At 43.6% G+C, this 24,264-nt stretch overlaps 1 protein-coding gene across 1 annotated transcript in view; it reads left to right on the plus strand.

Annotated features, from left to right (window-relative positions):
* Positions 1-20,030: 20,030 nt before the first annotated feature.
* Positions 20,031-24,264, plus strand: part of LOC145357551 (collagen alpha-6(VI) chain-like) — a 115,272-nt gene continuing 111,038 nt past the window's right edge. Inside the window, exons 1-2 of the mRNA XM_080211025.1 lie at positions 20,031-20,106; positions 22,388-23,005. Coding sequence (XP_080067151.1) covers positions 20,031-20,106; positions 22,388-23,005 — 694 coding nt within the window. The remainder of the gene's footprint in view (positions 20,107-22,387; positions 23,006-24,264) is intronic.

Here is a 24,264-nt window from a genome sequence, read left to right on the forward strand (position 1 = left end):
CGAGGATGTCTCAAAAATGGGATGCCACTCATGAGAAAATGATGAAAAGATGCTGAAGGTGGAAAACTGGAGGTGTAGCAAACTTTGATTAATCATAGAATCTCTACAGTGCAGAAAGGATCCATCCAGCCCATCGAGTCTGCACCGACTCTCCAAAAGAGTATCCCACTCAGACCCCTCCCATCCACCCTATCCCCGTAAACCTGCGCATTTACCAGGGCCAATCCACCTAATCTACACCTCTATGGACACTAAGGCTGGAATTTTACCGGCATGCCCACCCTGATTCTGGGGGCCGGCGAGGCTTGGAGAATGGCATTTTCCATTGGCCTCGGGCAGGATCATACGAACCTCGGGCGGGTGTGCTGATAAAATTGCCCTGGAGGCAATTTAGCAAGGCCAATCCCCCTGAATTCTGGCCAAAAGCACCAACTTGACCTGAAAATCACCAGAAGACATGATCTGTCCATCATTCTTCACACCCCCTCCTATCACAATGCAGACCGGAAGCATTTGTGACAGGTATTGTTAAGAGTATTTTCAGACTGGTTCCCACATTTGGAAAGGTTGCCTGCCAACCACCACATACAAGTCTATACAAATCAGCTGGTGATCTCAAAGCACAGAGGTCATCATTATCGGTGAACTGAATGAATTCCTGTACTTCATCTTCAAAAAGGTTTGTGCCCATGTCCCTCCAGTTTGAATTCAGTTAATTTCTTACTGCAGCTACTGTTAGCATTCTCATCCAAACCTCTGTTGAAAAGCACAGGAAATAATGTACTGATCACTCACTTGTCAGTAGCAGGGTGAAAATACACAAATCCAAACATAATGGCATTCCACGCTTCAACATTCCATACATAGGGAATGACAACAAATATCAGAATTTCACAGAAGCTCTCGGACAGTTCATTCATACTGAGGACTCAGCAAATAACATTGATGATATCTCTGTGGTCAATCATCAGTAAAGCTGTAGTTACCAAATTTGGCAAAGGAAGATAAAGGAACAAATATTGATTTGAGACTCAGTGAAAAATCTGCAGCAATTTGGACGGCTCGGTGGCACGGAGATTAGCACTGCTGCCTCACAGCGTCAGGGACCCAGATTCAATTCCGGTCACTATCTGTGTGGAGTTTGCATGTTCTCCCCCTGGCTGCATGAGTTTCCTTCGGGTGCTCCGGTTTCCTCCCACACTCCAAAGATGTGCGGGTTAGATTGACCATGCTAAATTGCCCCTTAGTGTCAGGGGGACTTAGAAAGGTAAATATGTGGGGTTACAGGAATAGGACCTGGATGGGATTGTTGTTAGCGCAGGCTCGATGGGCCAAATGGCCTCCTTCTGCACTGTAGATTCTATGATTCTAACAGAAATGACTCCAGTCACTAAATCAACTCATCTTGCTTATCCTGTCTCCCAACTCTAAAGCAGACAATCTACTGCTAGTTAAGGCAGTTGTGCAGTGGACAGCAAGGTACTGTGCCAAGAAGTATTGTATCAACATATGCAAAATGGCTACTTTTGCCACTGCACTATGTGACTGTATCAAAAGGGCACTTGTCCCCACCATCACCAAAGTTGCTCCTTTCAAATCCACAGATGGGGAAGCAAATGTGATGTGAGAAGAAACCTTTTTACACAGCGAGTGTTTCGTGCCTGGAATGCATTGCTGGATGTGTGGTGGAGGCAGGTTTTATTGAGGCATTCAAGAGGGCATTAGATGATTATTGAATAAGAACAATGTGCAGGGGTATGGGCAAAAGGCAAGAGAAAGCTGATGCAGACAAGATGGGTCAAATGGCCTCCTTCTGCGTAACAATCCTGTGATTCTAAGATTCTCACTGACTAGAGCAAGCAATGGCCCGCTGTGTAGGGCACCACTCTGAGCTATACTCGTGTGACACAGATATCTCTCTGCTTGTGTTTGGTGATCCTCTGCAGCAACCTGTCATGTATGAAGAATCCTCAGTGCCTGAGCTCAAAAAGGCCATTGATTCCCTAACAGTGAGGAAGGCACCTGGATAGGACAGAATAGCAGATGAATAATTCAGGTATGGAAAACCCCATCTGTTGCCATACCTCCATGACCTCCTGCTCCTCTGCTGTAGAGAAGGCTGTGTCCCATAGGAGTTGCATGACACAAACATCATCATGATATACAAGAAAAAAGGCAGTAGAAGGAATTTCAGCATATAGCAGAGAATTTCAATCCTCTGAGTCAATGAGAAGGCCTTTCCCAAATTCATTCTTGTGAGGGAACATTAAGACAGACAATTCCCAGGGCCTGATGGCATCTATCCTAGACCGCTCAGGGAGACAAGATATGAAATTGCTGGGCCTCTAACAGAAATCTTTGTCTCTTCACTGGACACAGGTGAGGTCCCAGAGGATTGGGGGATAGCAAATGTGGTCCTGTTATTTAAGAAGGATAGCAAGGGTAACCCGGGTAATTATAGGCCGGAGAGCTTGATGTCCGTGTTAGGGAAATTGTTGGAGAGGATTCTTAGAGATAGGATGTATGCACATTTAGAACGGAATAATCTCATTAGGGATAGCATGGTTTTGTAAGAGGGAGGTCATGCCTCACAAATTTGGCTGTGCTTTTTGAGGATGTGACAAAAAAGATTGATGAGGGAAGGGCCGTGGATGCTGTCTAAATGGATCTTAGTAAAGCATTTGACAAAGTCCCTCATGGCAGGTTAGTGCAAAAGGTTAAATCTCACGGGATAAAAGGAGAGCTAGCTAGATGGGTGGAGAACTGGCTTGGCCATAGAAGACAGAGGGTAACAGTGGAAGGGTCTTTTTCTGGCTGGAGGCCTGTGATTAGTGGTGTTCCGCAGGGCTCTGTATTGGGACCTCTGCTGTTTGTGATATATATATAAATGATTTGGAAGAAGGTGTAACTGGTGTGATCAGTAAGTTTGCGGATGACTCAAAGATGGCTGGACTTGCGGATAGCGATGAACATTGTCAGAGAATACAGCAGGATATAGATAGGCTGGAAAATTGGGCAGAGAAATGGCAGATGCAATTTAATCCAGATAAATGCAAAGTGATGCACTTTGGTAGGACTAATGTAGAGGGGCGCTATACAATAAATGGCAGAACCATCAGGAGTATAGATGCACAGAGGGACCTGGGTGTGCAGGTTCACAGATCCTTAAAGGTGGCAACACAGGTGGAGAAGATGGTCAAGAAGGCATATGGCATGCTTGCCTTTATAGGACGGGGCATAGAGTATAAAAGCTGGGGTATGATGTTGCAGCTATATAGAACGTTGGTTAGGCCACATTTGGAATACTGTGTCTGGTTCTGGTCGCCACACTACCAGAAGGATGTGGAGGCTTTGGAGAGAGTACAGAAAAGGTTTACCAGGATGTTGCCTGTATGGAGGGTCTTAGCTATGAGGAGAGATTGGAGAAAGTGGGGTTGTTCTCCCTGGAAAAACGGAGGATGAGGAGCGACCTAATAGAGGTATATGAAGAGCATAGATAGGGTGAACGGTGGGAAACTTTTTCCTAGGTCTGAGGTGATGAACACAAGGGGTCACAGGTTCAAGGTGAGGGGGGCAAGGTTTAACACAGATGTCAGAGGGACGTATTTTACACAGAGGGTGGTGGGGGCCTGGAATGCACTGTCAAGCAAGGTGGTAGAGGTGGACTTGCTGGGATCGTTTAAGACTTATCTGGATAGCCACATGAACAGACTGGGAATGGAGGGATACAAATCAATAGTCTAGTGGGAAGCATGAGTGGTGCAGGCTTGGAGGGCCGAAGGGCCTGTTTCCTGTGCTGTATTGTTCTTTGTTCTAGAATATATATAGCAGCACTCCATAGCTTCAGACAAAGCAGGTGCATGGTGGACATGATCTTCTCTCTATCTGAGCTTGAAGAGAAGTGCAGTGGTCAACACCACTCCATTTTGCTTTTGTAGACTACTGTAACGGTGACTGCACTCCAATATTTCGTACAATGTAAAGAGCTTTGGGATATTCTGAAGTTGTAAAAGGTGCAACATGAATGGAAATACCTTCTTATATTGAAACTGCCCAAATATGTGGGTCACGTTTGTGAACTATAGGAGCGGTGGACCTCCATTGGTTTGCATTTCCTCCGTTGAGCCAGAATCAAACTCATTATATCACTGGGTCGCTCCCCTTTTGTGCCAGTCCAAAAGAAGCCCATGCTTTATGATGCTGCAAACTGTTGTTGCAATTCAAATTTTCTAAAGTTTTGTGGTAATAGATTGTACCCATAAATTTCCTGATTCCAAAACCCAAAGTTCTTGCTGTGGAAAATGAAGATCGCAAGATAATGAAGAAAGTGGACCTTTGCATTCATGACATCCAACTAGTGAATGATGTTATCTCCACCAGTTGCATGACATTCAAAGGAGGATGTGAGAAAGATATGAACTGACACATTATTGTGGTTGGAAACGTTTTAGCAAACTATGAAAACCAATCGCTCGAAGGAGAGTGTGGGATATCTGTGGGAAGAATAGCATGTGCAAGGAATAATGAAAGGTAGATAAGTAAAGCCCAGATTACAACTTCAAAGTAAGACACAAAAGAGCCAGAGGACATAACTATAAAGTAATGAAAAGTAAATTCAGAACAGAGCATGAGGAAAAACTTTATGCATTCGTGATAAACCAAGAGGAATAACTAATAAAATAGCATTAGGATTAGTTCAAGTATAAATTACAATTAGGCACAACGGAAAGAATATTTATAGATGCATGGTGATTTTTACACCCTTTTCTTCATGTTTCAATTTTTTTCTCCATTCTCTTCAACTTTATCCAGTTCAGAAGTTGATTCTCTTGGGAAATAGAATTAAATACAACCTTCATAAAAGGGAGTTATGCTAGATTAAAGTGATGGAGTTTTGAGACCCTTCACTATGATTTATTGATAATGGGACATGATTCCAGAATGCTGCTCATTTATTTACAACATTTATTTTCAGTTGTTTGTTTTTGAGCTGCTTTCAGTTTTATTAATTTCAAATGATAGTGAAAGTCATGTAGAATCTTTGAAGTGTGCAATGTAGAAGGAGGCCATCTGGCTCATTGTGTCTGTCTCTTCGAAAGAGCCATTCAATTTGTCTCACTCTCCCACTCATTCCCCATTGCCCTGCGAATGTTCCCACTTTGATCCAATTCCCTTCACTGGCTCCCATCACATTTTCAGACAATAACAAGCCACCGTGTTAAAAAAACAAACTTCTTACCTTCCCTCTTGTTCTTTTGGCAATTATCTTAAATGTGACTCACTTGATTATTGAGCCTCCAGCACTGAAATCAGCATGTCCCTATTTACTCTACCAAACCCCTTTCTATTCACCATGTTAAACTCTATTAAATCTCCCCTTAGCTTTCTCTGTTCTGAGGAAAACAATCTTAGATTCTCTCACTTGTCCAACTGAATATTTTTGCAACTGAATTCCCTCATTCACGATATTGTTCTAGTAAATCTCCATGGTATGTATTGCAAACTTAGCACTCTCAATGTGATACTTAAACGTGTTTTCTCCAATTATCTGAGGAGGAATGCAATGTTATCACACAACAATTCTAATTCTTTTCCCACAACTCATGGTGCACTAAAGTAGATATTCATCCATTTCAATAGATCGTAATTCCCAACACAGATTTCGGGTCTGTCACCAGAGGCTTATAGCTTGAGTGGCACCTCTCCATATCAAGCATGGCTGACCAGAAGTCTCTGCTGCTTGTACTGCCAGCAATTGACGTGTTTTGAGGTATTTGTAGGTTGACACACTCAGCCCATTTGGCAGATTTCCTTGGCCATCAAGTCCTGGAGTGGGACTTGAACTCAGAGCTTCTGGCCCAGAGGCAGGGACACGACTCATTGTGTGCAAGATCTCCTTATCACACTATGATGGTGCTAATTAACGCGGCAAGTATCATGAACCACTGTTGCATTTGTATATTTTTCATATTGTGTTATCTCATCAAAACGCAAAAAGAATCAAATAAGGGGTACTTTAAAACAAAATAAAATATACAATATAATGAATTAAAGACAATCAAATATAACTTATTTGTATCACTCATTATCACATCTCACAGATATGTGGGCAGCATGGTGGCACAGTGGTTAGCACTGCTGCTTCACAATGCCAGGGACCTGGGTTCGATTCCCAGCTTGGGTCATTGTCTGCCTACATATTCTCCCTGTGTCTGTGTGGGTTTTCTCATGGTGCTTGGTTTCCTCCCACACTCCAAAGATGTGTGGGTTAGGTGAATTGGCCTTGTTAAATTGCCCCTTAGTGTCGGGGGACTAGCTAGGGTAAATGCATGGGGTTATGGGAATAGGGCCTGGGTGGGATTGTGGTTGCTGCAGACTCGATGGGCCGAATGGCTTCTTTTTGCACTGTAGGATTCTATATATCTCAAAGTATATTAACACAGGCTGGAATTTTTAGCAATGCATCCCCATCATCTTCAGCAGAAGTGATGCCATTTCAAAGAACAAAGAACAGAAAATTACAGCACAGGAACAGGCCCTTCGGCCTTCCAAGCCTGTATCGACCATGTTGCCTGACTTAACTAAAATCCCCGACCCTTCCGGGGACCATATCCCTCTATTCCTATCCTATTCATGTATTTGTCAAGATGTCCCTTAAACATCACTACCATATCTGCTTCCACTACTTCGCTCGGCAACGAGTTTCAGACACCCACCATCCTCTGTGTACAAAATCTGCCTTGTACATCTCCTTTAAACCTTGCTCCTCACACCTTAAACCTGTGTCCCCTAGTAATTGACTCTTCCACTCTGGGAAAAAGCTTCTGACTATCCACTTTGTCCATGCTCCTCATAATCTTGTAGACATCTATCAGGTCACTGTTCAACCTCCATCGTTGCAGTGAGAACAAACCAAGTTTCACCAACCTCTCCTCATACCCAATGCCCTCCATACCAGGCAACATCCTGGTAAATCTTTTCTGTTCCCTCTCCAAAGCCTCCACATCCTCCTGGTAGTGTGGCAATCAGAATTGAACACTGTATCCCAAGTGTAGCCCAACTAAGGTTCTATAAAGTTGCAACATGACGTGCCAATTTTTAAACTCAATGTTCCAACCGATGAAGGCAAGCATGCTGTATGCCTTGCCGCTTTCAATGACTTGTGTACCTGTATACCCAATTCCCTTTGCCTATCAATACTCTTAAGGATTCTGTCATTTGCTGTATATTTCCTATTTGTATTAGACCTTCCAAAATGCATTATCTCACATTTGTCCAGATTAAACTCCATCTGCCATCTCTCCAACTGATCTATATCCTGCTGTATTCTCATCGCTATCTGCAAATCCACCAACCTTTGTGTCATCTGCAAACTTACTAATCAAATCAATTACATTTTCCTCCAAATCAGGAAAGGTAAGTGGCAGCAGTCGGGGGGAGAGGAGGGATTGGAAGACTGAGGGGGTAACGAGGAGGGACAGGTCGGAGGAGCAAGAGAGGTCCAGAGATTTCGAGGCCCTGATGTGAGGTGTTTGGAAGGAGCCCCATTTGGAAGGGGGCTTCTGATGGAGGTGTTCCCTCCTTCTTCCTGCCTGACATCAAACTTTCTTTAATTTTGGGTTTCTCCCCTATCTATCATCCGCCTATCAGCCTAAATGTTGGATTGGAAAAGATCATTACATAGCTTTTAAGTGACCAATTAAGTGCCTTAATTGTGTCAAGAGCAGCTACCCGTCCGAAGGTGTAAAACCCTGACCGAGTTGGGATGGATGGGATCTTGGTTAAGAGGCATATCTTGGCATAGAAGGTATTAGGAGCCATGGTGGTATATTTGGGATGTGAGTATGAGGTGGCATGAGTTGGTATGGATAGGGCATGGGGAATGAGGGAGGATGAATAGGTGTGAGGGAAGAGGGCCTTACTATTTTTATGATAATGGGAACATTTCCAGAGCAGCAAGGAAGACCTTATAAACAACCCGCTTTGGAACACTTGGCAAGCCTTGTGGGTGCTTTGGCACTGTAGGATGGCACGGTGGCACAGTGATTAGCATTTCTTCTGCACAGCGCCAGGATCCCGGGTTCAATTCCCGACTTGGGTCACTGTCTGTGTGGAATTTGCATGTTCTCCCCATGTCTGTATGGGTTTCCTCTGGGTGCTCCGCTTTCCTCCCACACTCCAAAGATGTGTGAGTTAGGTTGATTGACCATGCTAAATTGACCCTAATGTCAGGGAAATTAGCAGGGTAAATACCTAGGGTTATGGGAATAGTCCTTGGGTGGGTTTGTGGACTCAATAGGCCAAATGGCCTCCTTCTGCACTGTAAGGATTGTATGATTGTTTGATTTGATTTGTTTTCAGGGCTGGTGGCTTGACTCCAGCATTCACCCGTTCTTCCCGGAATGAAAATCCTATCTTTGCTGGCACCCTCGCTCCAGGCGGATGCCCCAAACCTGGAAATTTTCTAACTCCAAGTGTCCGTCTCAAAGATGAAAATCCAACCAGTATGACTTTGTAATTATTTTTAAGTGCAATGAGAGCTGAAGAATGCTTCCAATACAACTGACATTTACCTTGAACAGAGCAGGTCACAGAGGACAAATGACCGTTTGAGGTATTTTTCCATTGGACCTGATTGAGGCGAAATGGTAAAATAACAAACTCCAAAAGTCGGAATTAGGAACATGCAGGGTGGTCCTTAAGAATCTGAAAAGAGAGATTAGGTTCAGGGATAGTGACCATTTATTCATGTATCCCTGATAGTTGCCAAGGTCTTTGCTGAGATCCATTGAGGAGGTGTGGTTTGAAGTCAGCTGTCCCAGATTTAAAATGAGTTTCAGAGCTCAGTGTCTCAGCTCAGACATCAGTGAGGGACCGTCCAGTAAGTAAATCCTTTTATCCTTGCTGACAAATCCATTGGGATTTAAAACATGAAGGATGTATTTTTTTTAATGTATGTTTCCCACTTTTATGAAGCGCAAATGTCAACTTGTACGTGCAGTTTACATGAAGATATATAATGGGAACAGTTTTGGAAGTAGATGTTTAATTCAAAGTCTTGGACAAAGGGTGTGGTAAAATAGAGAATTTTCATTCCGAAACATAATTAGCTACATTAATGTTATTGTATAGGGATCATTTGCACACTGTTTATGCAATCTGAAGATTCTGAGAATGCATTTCCTCAGATGCAGTGATAGCATTATATTTGATTAGAACTTCAAATTGAGATTCTTATCTGCAATCTTTGCTTCCTTTATAGTGCAGAGAAAGTCAACCGGAGGACTAAAAACACATCCATATCAGTTTGGAAGGGAGCTGGGATTGTAAATTGACTTTAAAATATTTTTTCAGTTGCAGGTGTGACTGGCAAAAGGTGTGACAACAGTAGCTCCCATGTAGTGTCAAAGAGGTGAGAAAAATTAACAATTCGCTCTGAATGTATATTCTGGAGAAACTAGTCAGCCTTGTATTCTGTCAGTGAGAATGGGTTTTTAATAAAATAATTTAAGCTGTGCTTGCATCTTCTAGTTGTGTTGAGTACATCATGAAACTACTTTTTAAAAAGATTCGGTTTGAGAACTTTTAGAACTCTCTTTTGAGACACCCCCCCCCCCACAGGTTAAACTTGCATGTTGTGTGTTTTACTTATAGCAGAGCTGCATAATAATCTTGCACGCGTGTTTATATGAGAATACAATACAGATATTGCTGGAAGATGACATGGATGGTCTGATTGTTGTAACCTCCGAACTGGATTCCAAGTATTCAGCTTCTGCAGTTTAAATACAAAATTTCCTTGAGTTGTCTAATCATAGTTTCAACAAATTCTCCACTAAAGTTTTTGTTCCTGACATTTAGCAGCCCCACCAGTGTTGTGCAAGTCATTAATTCGTCAGGAAGCTGTCGTTTAAGTTTACTTATTACTGTCACAAGTAGGTTTACATTTACACTGCAGTGAAGTTACTGTGAAAATCTCCTAGTTGCCATGTTTTGGTGCCTGTTCAGGCACACTGAGGGAGAATTAAGCATGACCAATGCACCTAACCAGCACGTCTTTTGGACTGTGGTAGAAAACGGGATTATTCAGAGGAAACCTGCGCAGACATGGGGAGAATGTGCAGACTCTGCACAGACAAAGCCGGAAATCGAATGCTGGCACAGTGAGGCAGCAGTGCCACTGTGCCACTCCTAGATCTCGAGGAGACATGCCACTTCACCAAGTATTCTTAGGATTTAACTTTTATCTGTTATCTCAGAAACCCAGTATGCCAGTACGTTGGGATCCAACAGCTTGAGAAAGAAAGCTTCCAAGGAATTGCATGTGATATATTCACTGGCAGTGGAGGTGCTCGGAAGCAACTCTCTTAATAAAATGCAACAACTTGTTTTAATGCCCATACTTAGAATTTAGTTGACTGACTGAGGCTTACTTAATTCATGTAGAGATTTACACTAGCTCCCCTAATGCGGAATGGAAACAACTTTCAACAGGTTTCCAACAAGGGATATTGTATGATAATCTATTGATGGAAAGTATGGGGGCTAAAATCCAATATGACAATGTACCCTAAAATTATAGAATTAAAAAGTACAAAAAAAAGTATAAAGGCAATTAAAAATCATTCAATTGGCAACGTATGATTAGCAAACAAGCACGATGGAAATCCCAGATTGACAGATTTATTTTGCAGTCTAACTTCTAGACCGTAATAAAGGAATGCAATGCATAGTTTATAAATTGTATTGCCTTTCTTCCTGAAGTAGTTCATGCAATTAATAACAACTGGAAAACATTTGTGAGAATGTGAATTTATGTGAAATACTTCAGCAATCAGTAAACACCGAGATTTAAGTAATAATTGCAGATAAAATCTGACTGTCTTAAAATTATAATATTTTTACTGCATTGCGCATGACCGATACTTTTAGTCTCACTAATATAAACCCAGAGGTCCAAACTTTCCTGATCTTTGATAGGTTAAGATTCCTACCTGCCCCTTAGTCATGTCCCAACATTTCGCATTTCCCAGTGTTGGGGACTTTCAAATGTTTGAGAAGATGTTGAGACTATTTGTGGGATTAGGATGTGTCGCTTAGTTGAGGGATGGAGAATGGTGTTATTTGCGGTGGCTCCAAGAATCACTTGAATGATTTGGACATGTCCTCATCTTTATCGTTTCAATTTTGTTAATGCAACTACTTTCTCTATGATTCATTGGATTAGGAAAAACTGACCATTTAAAATTTGACCCGTACTTCCACCCTCGGCAGCACCAGATGTGCAGGAATTTCTTGCATCTATTACTGTTAATGACATGAAATATGTCATTTGATATATTTCCCTTGTTTGTTCCTGGACATAATGTATTCATTCATATGAAGCACTTGCAGTGCCTTTGAGTAAATAGGAAGCAGGAATCAGTGCAGTGGGTTCTCATCCTGTTTTGCACCCTGGTCTGTCAGGTTTGCACTGTTTTCCTGGTGTAACAGCACAAGAAATCCAGAGGTCAGGAAATATAAGGGGCAATTTTAACTTTTAGTAATGCTATAAAACAGACTAAACTGGATTGCACACCTCATTGGAGACCCATCCGCTTGAAGTCAATGACCGGATTTGTCTGACATGTGGCAACTACTTTTGGGTTGCCACTCCATACCTACTTTTCCCCACAACGCCAGGAATCCACATTTCTGGCTAGGGTGTCTGACCCTCTCTTCTCCAGAAATGCCAAGTGTACAGTCCCTCAAAGAGCTTCATCCTATCACTGGGACATCAGCGGAAGACATGCTGCACACCTTTTTTAGCAGCACTTGCTGCTGTTTTCTGGTAAGTAAAGAATTTAAATGGGCAAAACATCTTTGAAAGCATGCAGTGAGAAGGTAAGTACGTAAGGGATAGGATAGGTGAGGTAAATGGGTAAGGGCTGTCAGGTGGGTGAGTAGCAGATGGGTAGAGTGGATGTGTGTAGGATGGGAGATGGGTAGGGTGGCAGAGTGGAATGTGGATAGGGTGGCAGATCGACAGGGCCTGATTGCATAGCGTGGCATGTGGCTCAAGTGGCGGTGGGTAGGGCAGCAGAGTGGAAGGAATATAGGGTGATTGGTGGGTGGGTTGGAAGTTGGGTAGCATGGCAGGGCTGGTAGGGTGGCTGGTGTGGTTGGGTGGGCAGCTGGGTAGTGCCTGCTTTGCAACTTTCCCCAATGTTGAAGCTTTTGCTTTTTGATAAAATAACACAACTTTAAAATACACTTAATTTCATTCTTATCATTGACCTTTTTGTCGTTAAATTTCACTGCCACTGTTTTCTAAAGTCTCACCAATTTTCATTCTCAATGCGTTTTTATTGTATGATTTGCTCTTACGCGCAATATCTCTTTGTATGCACTGTCTCCCCCTCTATACACACACACACACACACACACACAAGCAGACACACACAACTTAAGTTACTGCTCATTTCTGAGTCCCTTGCACTTAACAAATTACCATGTAATGTTGTGAATCAAGCAATTTAAGCACAAATGATCTGTTTTGATGATAATTATTATATTGTCTAAATCCTTCTGGCTTATGGTTAAATCTCTACAATATATCATACTAAATTACAATGAATTTACAGCACAGAAATGGATCATTTGGCCCAACAGGTGCACACTGTTCTTTAAGCTTCACATTATCCTCCTCCCACCCCATTTACTGCTGTAATGTCAGAGTAATCAATGAGATTCTCTGTTCAAAGAAACCTAACCATATTTCTTTCTCTCTTGTCAGAGACCAGCAGGCAGAGTAAATGTTGCAGCTTCAGTCAGATTATAGTCTTCTCCCTGGTGCACACTTTCATCGACCACACTTGAGTTGCTTTTTCCACAGGTCAGCTCTGAAGCAAAAACGGATTCCACTCTCTCAGCATCCAAATGGTGTGGGCCATATATAGCGCATAACACAGTTTAATGTCTGGTATCCTGGCAGCAGGCATGATGCCTTCCACAGCAGTCTGCTATGCCAGCTACATTTCAATCACCATGGCAAACTAAAGGGTGGCTATTGGTCACCATATTACAGGAAGGACGGCATTGCTGTGGAGAGAGTGCAGAGGAGGTTTACAAGAAGGTTGCTAGGGTTAGAGAAGTGTGGTTGTGTGGAGAGACTGTATAGGTTAGGGTTATTTTCCTTGGAACAAAGGAAGCTCAGGTGTGACTTGATAGCTGTGTATCAAATTATGAGGGCAAGAGATAGGGTGGACAGGATAAAATTGTTTCCCTTGTTGGAGAATTCTAGAACAGGGGGACATGGATTCAAGACAAATGGCTGTTGGTGTAGAGGGAAAATGAGGAAGAACTTTCTTTGCAGAGAGTAGTGGTTGTCTGGAAACTGCTGCCCTAGTTGATGGTGGAGACAGGGACCCCAAATCCTTTAAAAAAAATCTGCTCTTTTTGTGCTGTAAACTACAGGGCTATGGGCCTGGCGCAGAAAGGTGGGATTAGAAAGGGCACCTCGGTGTCCTTGGGCTGGCATGGATATGATGGGCTGAATGGCTTCCTTCTGTGCTGTGACTTTCTATAGTTCTATGGTACTGAGCAACAAGGTCTATCCAGTGACAATATGATTGATATGCAACACAGAACGCAGACAATAAAAACCATACAGAATAAACCATTGATGTGCTGAAATAAGAGTTGCTTTGCCTGGACCACTCTGGACCAGCTTTTCAGTAGTTGGCAGTGAGTGTCACCAGTTGCGGTGATCTGTTACAATCTCACTATCGATTCTAATATGTCAGTGCAGCATATTTGCTGAAAGGGTCATTGTCAATCCTGTGGGGCACTAATCCACTTGCTCTATACATGAGTTGAATAAGGGTTTAATTCTTTGGAGGGGCAGGTCTCTCTGCCTAAAAAGCTTCAATTGTAACAGTTGCAAGCAGATCACTGCAACAGATATAGAGACACCGATCTTTGGGAATGCTGGGAAAGGAATTTGCTTCGCTGTCAGTTGTGGGGAAATCATCTTGAGCGGCACGGTGGCACAGTGGTTAGCACTGTTGCCTCACAGTGCCAAGGACCTGGGTTCGATTCCCGGCTTGGGTCACTGCCTGTGTGGAGTTTGCACATTGTCCCTTTGTCTGCGTGGGTTTCCTCCGGGTGCTCTATTTCTTCCCACGGTCTAAAGATGTGTGGGATCGGTGGATTGGGCATGCTAAATTGCCCCTCAGTGTCAAGCAGGACTAGCTAGGGTAAATGCATGGGGTTGTGGGGATAGTACCAGGGCAGGACTGTGATCAGTGCAGGCTTGTTGGGCCAAATGTCCTCCTTCTGCACCGTAAGGATTCCATGGATTCAGTTCTATGAACCTTTGGGAATTGGCCAATAAAAGCAAAAGGGGACGAATCTGCTGAGTTGCATGTCGCAGAAAGGACTTTTGGGTGATAATGTTGTCAAAATGTCATGCACGTTCCCCCCACCATCACAACAACCTGTACTTTGGAGATTTGGTTAAATTTAAGATGGTCGTTTGGATGCATTGTTGGATGCCTCCAGTGTTCATTGCTGCCTAGGGCTCTTTCAATATTTACTGACGCCTGGAGGTCAGCAGAAATTAATTTCCTGCTTCTGTACATTTCCAAGGATCACCATGTTCCAGTTGTCATAAACTTGATGTGGGTCAGCGGACAGAATAGCGTTCATATTGATGATTTCATATCTGGACTTAACACAAACCATACTTCCAATGTTTCTCATCTGTGCGGTGCTAAAATCTCCTGCTGGAAAAATGGAGAGCTTAGATTTTCCACTGAGACAATGCCAGAGGAATGTTCCGGAAATTTCTTTGGGAACTGATGTGCCAAGTCTTTGGTGCACCTGCCATATCTAGGATTTTGTTTTTGCTGTAAGTGATTCAACTGTCAATGATGTTTGCTTAGCCATGGCCAGGGATATCCAAATGACTGTAAATTATAAAATAATAAGATTAATGTCATATACAGCCTGGTGGCATTGGACAGAAAGAATCGCTTACAATGATGGTTTTAGAAACAAGTAGTTTAAATGATCAAATAATTTTGTACAGAATGTAGCTGTTTAAGAGAAGGCTGAAGGGCAAACAGGACCAAAGGTTATGGGGAGAAAACAGAATTAGGCTACTGAGTTGGACGGTCAGCCATGATCGTGATGAATGATGGGGAAGGCTCAAAGGGCCAAATGGCCTCCTCCTGCTCCTATCTTGTATGTTTCTATGTGACCAAACAAAGGTCTGTAAAATTTTGAAGACATTTCTCTCTTCCTCACTTTCTTCATTTAAGATTTGCTTTAAAACCTACCTCTTTGACCAAACTTTTGCTCATCTGCCGTACAACCTTAAGGAAGTGTTTAAAATTTCATCAGCCACTTTGGGAAGCAGCAGTTAATATTCGTGCATCTGCCATCAACTCAATATCCAGATAGATGCAACTGAGGGATACAAGCAGCATCAGAAACCAGTGCTTCATCATTGACACAACTGTGGAGACCACTGGCTTCAACATCTCTTGAAGACAGTGGATTGTGCGCAATTGAACTGGCACAGGGGATGGAGCCACCCGCTCCATTACTGTAAGATCAGGGCTGACCCAAAGTGCAATTGTGGTCATGAATCCCAGAACAATAGAACACATCATGTCAACTTGCCTACTAAGACCTAATGCCGGAGGCACCTCCTTGTTCCACACAGCATCACAGGAAGCCATTGAATGGATATGCAAACAAAGAACAACAAAGAACAAAGAACAACCCAGCACGGGAAACAGGCCCTTCGGCCCAACGAGCCCGTGCCGCCGCATCACCCTACACCTATTTTACCCTGCATGTCTACGAATGGGACCCTACTCAGTCAGATTCAGGGAAGAAATAGTGTCAATTTGGTGGAAACCGATTAGCCTAAGAGCACATCTTTGGGGTGTGGGAGGAAACCGGAGCGCCCGGAGGAAACCCACGCAACCACAGGGAGAATGCGCAAACTCCCACAGACACAGGCCCAAATCCATGTATCTGCACAGCTAGCAGTGCTAGTCACTGAGCTGTTGTGGCGCCCGTCTATCGGTCCAGGATCAAGCACACACACCGACATGAAGTACTAGGCCACTCCTGGACTTCCAAGAGCAGCCCACGCACGACCCGCCGTGTGCATGCCCCTCGCTTGACACGAGGTGGACCTCCACCTGTGGAATAAAGACAAAAAATATTAATCATACAGCCTGCCCTTCCGGTGTCTCCCGAGGTTTAACCCTATTTAATAGCCCCTACCATATCCCTCCATTCTTGTTTCACTCATGTGCCTATCTAACTGCATCTTAAACGAGTCCAACGTTCCTGCCTCCACCACCCTACTCGATAGCGCATTCCAGACCCCCACAACTCTCTGCGTAAAGAACCTTCCTCTTACCTCCAAATTATACCTCCCCCCCTCACCCTTAAGTGATGACCTCTCGTGTTCGTACCCAGTCTAGGGAGCAGTCTCTCACTATTAACTCTATCTATTCCCTTCAGTATCTTATATACCTCTATCATGTCCCCTCTCAATCTCCGTCTTTCCAAGGAGAATAGCCCCAGTCTCTTCAATCTCTCCTCGTAACCCAGTCCCCCCATGCCAGGCAACATCCTGGTAAACCTCCTCTGCACCCTTTCCAGAGACTCCACGTCCTTCCGGTAATAAGGTGACCAGAACTGGACGCAGTACTCCAAATGCGGTCTAACCAACGTTCTGTATAACTGAAGCATTAGACGGCAGCTTTTATACTCTAAGCCCCTTCCTATAAAGGCTAACATCCCATAAGCCTTCCTAACAACGTTCTCCACTTGTGACGCAACCTTCATGGATTTGTGAACCTGCACTCCCAGGTCCCTCTGTATGTCTATACTCCTAATCGGCCTACCTTTTATCACATAGCTCCTCTCTGCATTATTCCGTCCAAAATGCATCACCTCGCATTTGTCAGGATTAAATGCCATCTGCCACCTATCTGCCCACTGCACCAACCTATCTATATCCTGTTGTATCACCTGACAATCCAGTTCCGTACCCGCCAACCCTGCCATCTTGGTGTCATCAGCAAACTTGCTGATCACACCACCTACGCCCTCTTCTAAGTCATTTATGTAGACTACAAAGAGGAGAGGTCCCAGTACCGAGCCCTGCGGCACACCACTGGTCACTGGCCTCCAGCCCGACAAGGTACCCTCCACAACTACCCTCTGTCTCCTATTTCCCAGCCAGTTCTCAATCCACCTAGCTACCTGGCCTCGTATCCCATGCGCCTTAACCTTTTCTACCAGCCTACCGTGAGGGACTTTGTCAAACGCCTTACTGAAATCCATATAGATGCAAACAGGACATCCCATCAAATGAATGTGTTAGTATCTGATACAATGTCTCCTTGTGTGACTCAATGTCAAATTTTGCTTTATGATGCCCCTTCAAAGTGCCCAGGCACATTCAATTGTATTAACATAAGACAAACAGCTGTTATTTTCAAAAAAATTGCCCGGTAAAGTACAATGTCACGTTTGCTAGCTTTTTCTGAGTGTTTTCTGTTCTGCTGAAATCTTGGAAATAGTTCAGTTTTGGTGAAATTCCTTTTTCCAAATACAACAATTTAGGCTGCTATTCCAATGCAGTAATGAGGAAGAGTTGGGGTCTTTCTGATGGGACATTAAACGATTACGGTGCAGGCTTAATGGGCTGAATGGCCTCCTAATGCACTGTAGGGATTCTATAATTTACTAGGCTGTTGTGGCGGGGCTGGCTGCAACAAATAACGAGCACACACTCCTTTCAGTTGTTCGGTATTACCCTAAGAATATAAATATGTATTGCTATAGCCTATGCAACAGCATAACCTCTAACTCATATGCAATCAATGTGTAATATTTATAAAAGGACTATATTCACAATATGAGAAAAATGGGCTCTGAATGGATGTAAAAGATGGAGTGGATGTAAAAGATTCGAGGAATCAGGGCTTCACTAAAACACATTATTTGATCACTTATCTTGTTACTGTCAGTGGGACCTCGTAGTGAACAAACTGGCCACTGTGTTTCCTATATTCCAAAATTGACAACACTTCTGAAGTAATTTACAGTAGGAAGTCTCACAACACCAGTCCAATAAATTTATTTGGCATCACGAGTTGGAATCACAAACAAGGCATTTATAGACACAAACTCAACCACAAAACATCTGTGTCTATATGTGCCCTGTTTGTGAACCCAACTTTTCTCTTCCCTGACGAAGGAGCAGCTCCCTGAAAGCTTGTGATGTCAAATAAACCTTTGGACTTTAATCTGGTGTTCTGAGACTTCTGACTGTGCCTATCCATGTCCAACGCCAGCATTTCCATGTCAGAAGTACTTTAGAGGTTGTAAAGCATTTTAAGATGCTGTGAGATTATGAAAGGTATAAACGCATGTTGTTTTACAATATTTGATTATGAATAATTCCATACAAACATTATGGAGGAAAGGTCACCACACAATTTAAATAAATACGAAGAACTATTTTCCATTAAAGTGCCAACAAAACTAAATAGGAGAAGTCAGTATTGAGGAGAGATTGGAGAACTAGAGTAGGGATCAATCACTCATGAAGCATCACAAACTCACTCTAAATGTACACAGGGAATGTCTATTGTAAATCTGTTCTAAGCAGATGGATGAGCATACTTCATTTAAGTGCAATATTATAATTCAATTAAGTTGCGATTTGACATCCACTCATAGCCCATTCTTCTCATATTGTGAATGTAGTGCTTTAATAAGTTTTACACACTGATTGCATATGGGACAAAGGTTATGCTGTTGGATAGGCTACGGTGATACATATTTATATTGTCAGGGTAATACCGACCAACTGAAAAGGATGTGTGCACATGTTATTTGTTACGGCTATTTCTGCCACAACAACCTAGTAAATCATAGAATCCCTACAGTCATAAGGAGGCCATTCAGCCCATTAAGCCTGCACAGATAACAATCTCACCCAGATCCTATCCCCATAACCCCATGTATTTACTCTGCTAATCCTGTTGACACTAAGGGGCAATTTACCATGGCCAATTAACCTAACCTGCACATTAAGGTGGCATGATGGCACAGTGGTTAGCACTGCTACCTCACAGCACTAGGGACCTAGGGATTCCCGGCTTGGGTTGCTCTCTGCATGGAGTTTGCACATTCTCTCCTTGTCTATATGGGTTTCCTTCAGGTGCTCTGGTTTCCTCCCATGGTCCAAAGATGTGCGGGTTAGGTTGATTGGCCTTGCTAAATTGCCCCTCAGTGTCCCAGGATGCATAGGTTAGATACATTAGTGAGGAAAATATAGGGGTTTGTGGGATAGGGCCTGACTGTGATTGTGATCGGTGCAGACTCAGTGGGCTGAATGTCCTCCTTCTGCACTGCAGGGATTCTATTCTATCTTTGGACTATGGGAGGAAACCTGAGCATCCGCAGGAAACTACAAAGAATTGGGGAGAATATGCAAACTCCACACAGACAGTCACCCGAGGCTGGGATTGAACCTAGGTCCTGGCGCTGTGAGGCAGCAGTGCCGTCCTAGGCAATGACTAGGTTGCTTCATGCAATCATGTGAGTGAAGTTACAGAGTGGAAACCTAGCTTAAAGAAACATTCATTGTGTGTTTAATGAACAATTCTTCTTTGGGATTGTGTTCCCCATCAAACTCACCATCAGCATTGTGGAGAGCTGAGGTCTGGATCATTTCACAGAATTGCCAGATCATCAACAGGTCCAGTTGCAATAGAGAGCCAGAGGTCCAGGCTGCAATTCTGTGACTTCGCCCGTGATCCCGATGGCCCCACAGCAGTTGAGCACCAAATTCTCCATTCCCGTTGATAGCGGCAGTAGGGCAATGTGACATCAGAGAATTCCAGCCCCAGTTTCAAAGTAGATAGTGGTGCCAACATCTGACAAATGCATGTAACCACTTTGCGTTTTGTTTTTGCTTCTGCAGGGAGGTCATCAGAATCTCTGTCAACATGGCTCAGTTTGAAGTTATACTGATCGGCATCCTTTTCGCAACATGTTTGCCCTCCACGGACACTCAGCAGACTGGTATCGTGCTCTTTAATTACAATATTGACCCTGTTTACCTATGGAATATCAAGGGGGAATCTCCTCGGTGTCTAGCCAGCTGCAGAGCGAGAAAAGTTGCCCGCTCTCACCTCATTAGTACCCAACATGCCGAAATTATTTTTTACAAAGACAGCATAGTTTAAATATTCCACTGTCTTACTCTTATTATGGGACAAATTGAAAATGTTACCCACCACTTGCTGCAAAACAGACTCTTATGGGGTTGAGGCTTCAGTGAGGCGATAGGGGTAGTTCCTGCTTAGAGCACAATCAGTGACTCTGCACCCAAAATAGTGGAGAATTCTTTCCCTGTAACTGGTCCAATTTATATCATCGTTTATCATTTTATTGGAGTTTTTCATCAAATATCCGCTGAAAATCAGTTGCAAATGGCCAAACACCAAGGGGGCAATCTTATCAGCTTGTCATGCCTGTCGATCTGCGTTGTAAGCTGTAAGATCATGAGAGAGGCAAAAACCGATTTTGCACCTCTCCTGATATTACCAGTCTTGTTAAACCGGCATAACCACTTCAGGGTGCATGCGCAATAGCAGCCTCTAGCAGGCTGGCCTCCAGGTGTGAACAGACTCCGTCCACTCCCCTTACTGGTGAGAATCACATTTTGCCTAATTTTTTTTTCTCAGTGCCATAAGATTTGATTTTTTTTTTACCAAAAATAAATGGTCTGAAACCCTCCTGTTTTCATGCTTATTTGGCACTTAGAATTTTTTTGGTAAGATTGCCCCTAAATCTGCATTAAAAAATGTATTGCAGAATATTGTATTTTATAAAAAATGTCTTTTGATATGTTTAAGGGTGGTAAACTGATAAGGTTTGACTAATATGATTGAAAAATGGGTTTGGCACAAAAAAGATAAGCATTTTGAATCACGGTGCCATCCCCCATCAGTAAGTAACCTGGACCTGGAATTTAACTTCAGGGTATTGTGAGTGGATGCTGCAGTGGGCATATCTTCCACTCCTGCTTAGTCCCATGGCCCCTTTGTGATTTAATGACTGTTGGGACATTGAAGCAAAACAGCCTCCTCGCTCCCATCTGCAGACGAAATCTATTCCTCCAAGAGCTATGGGTCAATCGAAGGCGCCCTGAAGCTCAAGTAGGATGACCTGGTGGTCTTCTGATCTGTCACTAGCCTTAACCCACTGCGGGAAGTGCCCCCTAAGTGACCATTTATTGATAATAACTGGAATGCACCTCGAGGATATTACAAACTGAACAAGTTGAGTTTAATCTTGTATAGATCACTGGTAGATCTATTGCAGTCCTATTCCTGTAACTCCACACATTAACCCCGCTAATCCCCTAACCTACGCGTCTAGGTGCACAGAGGGGCAACTTAGCATGGCCAATCCATCTACCCTGAACATCTTTGTGATTGCGGGAGGTAACCCACACAGACACATGAAAAGTGTGCCACACACCTCGGGCACAGTCACTCAAGGCTGGAATTGACCCCTAATCCATGGAGCTGTTAGGCAGCATTGCTAACCACTGTGCCACCAGCCACCCAAACAAAATAACATTGGGAAGAGTCACAGTAGAACAACCGGGTGAATGCATTGAATGTGGAAGGAATGACAGCAGGAGATGGATAAAACAGCCCTGTATCCATCAGCAAGGATATTTTATCCCCATTCCTTCCCACTCCACGTTTCTCCCGCACACATCAACACTATCATTCAATGTAATTGTGAGGGAATCATGGATTTGAACTAAGGGACAAATCTCAATTTCTGCCAACTAACAGCTCAATCAGGTTTAATTCAATTTCAAAACTTGCTTTGGCTCTCACCCACATCATGTAGTTGTCCTGCCCTGGGTACTTTATCTTCTGTATTGGAAACATCTACCACCGTTCCGACGGAAGCATGCCAATCATATGTGTTACATAAGATTGCCGGGTCACTAGAGGACACTCCTCATTCCCAGTATTCCAATATTGGAGCTGATCTTCACTTGGAATAACTTGCAGCTGCTCTCACTGCATCTTGTATAACTTTGTTGGATTTCCATGGAACATCAGCTAGGTTGTGGTAGCTGGTTGGGTGTTCAAGCAAGGACATTCTCAAGCTATATTTCTCAGACTCCCTGCCGTCAAACCAGCAGCAATTAAACAGATGATATACACGGGTCTCAGTTTTACAATTTGCAACGGGGAAGAATGGTAATGAGCTTAATGAATATTAACGAATACTGTACTGATTGTCACAGTAATTGTTGTTCTTTTTACTTTTGAAGCCTGCAGGGAATCCTCAGTTGCGGACATTGTATTCCTGGTGGATGGATCCTGGAGTATTGGGATGCAAAACTTTAAAAAGGTTCAAGAGTTTCTCTATACACTGGTGAATGGATTTGATGTTGGACAGGACAAAGTCCGGATAGGCCTCATCCAGTACAGTGGAAGTCCTCGCACCGAGTTTTCCTTGAATACCTATAATGATAAGAATGAGATCCTGCAGTACCTGCAGCAACTGCCATACAAAGGAGGGGGGACGAGAACTGGGATGGGCCTGAGGTTCATGCTCAACAAGCACTTTGTGGAGTCAGCGGGGAGCAGGGCGTCGATGGGGGTGCCGCAGGTGGCTATTGTCATCACGGACGGGCAATCTCAGGACACCGTTGGACCACCGGCAAAAACACTGAGAGACCGAGGTGTCATCATATACGCCATTGGCATCAAGGATGCTGTGGAGAAAGAACTGGAGGAAATCGCCAGCGAGCCGGTTGCAAAATATGTATACAACGTAGCAGACTTTGCTGCCCTGAGGGGGATCTCGCAGGCTGTCATCCAACTTGTTTGTACCAGTGTGGAAGAGGTGGCACGTCAAGTATCTCAGGTCCCACAAGTCTCAGCAGGTATTGTAGCTCGGAAGTCATCCCTAAGATTTTAATGATTACAAATTAGTTGGGTCATGTATCTTGTGCAGGATCAGTTTTAGCTGTTTGTTTTATTGACAGTGCCGCCTTGTCTTCATCCAACAGCTCCATTGTTACTTACAGCAGCAAAATTAATCATAAGTGTTAAAATGTTTGTTTTAACCTGAACTAATGCTGCTCATCATTTTAGTGATTTCCCTGGGGTTTTGCAGAGTAGGGTTTGATTAGGTTGATTGGGCTCTTCCCTTTTTATTCTTTCAACTTGATTTCCATCAGTATCTGAATAAGTTCATCCCCCTTGCAAGGTGTATTTCCAACTCCTCTCTTTGCATGCTCACCCTAACCCACTTTCTCAGCTGGATCCCTGTAATGAATACATTTGTGTGATACATTTGTGCCACGCAAGTGCTAGTCAAAGACCATCCCCCAATGAGAGGAAGGCAACCATTGCCTCTTGATGTTCAATGACATTACCGTCGCTAAATCCCCAACTATCAACAATTCAGGGTGACCACTGACCCGAAACTGAATGGCACCAGCCAAGTAAACACTGTGGCCGCAAGAGCAAGTCTGAGGCTAGTAATTCTGTGATGGGTAACTCATCTCCTGACATCCCAAGGCCTGTCCACTGCCCACAAGGCACAAGTCAGGAGTTGTGCTGGAATCCTCTCCACTTGCCAGGATGTGTGCAGCTCCAAAAACACATTTGAAGCTTGACACTATCCAGGACTAAGCACCTGATTGGCAACCCATCCACCACCTTCAACATTCACTCCCTCCACCACAGTCACACAGTGCCAGCAGTGTGTACCAACAACAAGGTGCACAACATCAGCTCACCAAGGCTGCTTTGAGGGCACCTTCCACACCTGCTACCTCTACCGCATAAAGGACAAGGGCAGCAAATGCAAGGGAACACTACCAATTGCAAGTTCCCCTCCAAGTAACACACCATCCTTAGAAATATATGGCCATTCCTTCACTGTCACTGGGTCAAAATGCTGGAACTCCCTCCCAAACAGGACTGTTGATCCACCTACACCATAGGGACTGCAGTGGTTCAAAAAGGCAGTTCACTGCCACCTCCTCAAGGATAATTAGAGATGGGCTTTGAATGCCTAGCCAGTGATTCCCAGATCCCGTGAACGAATAATTAAAAAAAACACATGGCCATTACTGAACTCCCTTGAAAGTAGTTGATTGCAGGAGGCGCCAAAAGGCGTTCCCCTTGGACTTGT

This window comes from Carcharhinus amblyrhynchos, chromosome 2, assembly GCF_965287045.1.
Source record: "Carcharhinus amblyrhynchos chromosome 2, sCarAmb.v2.hapA, whole genome shotgun sequence".
NCBI classification, from domain to species: domain Eukaryota; kingdom Metazoa; phylum Chordata; class Chondrichthyes; order Carcharhiniformes; family Carcharhinidae; genus Carcharhinus; species Carcharhinus amblyrhynchos.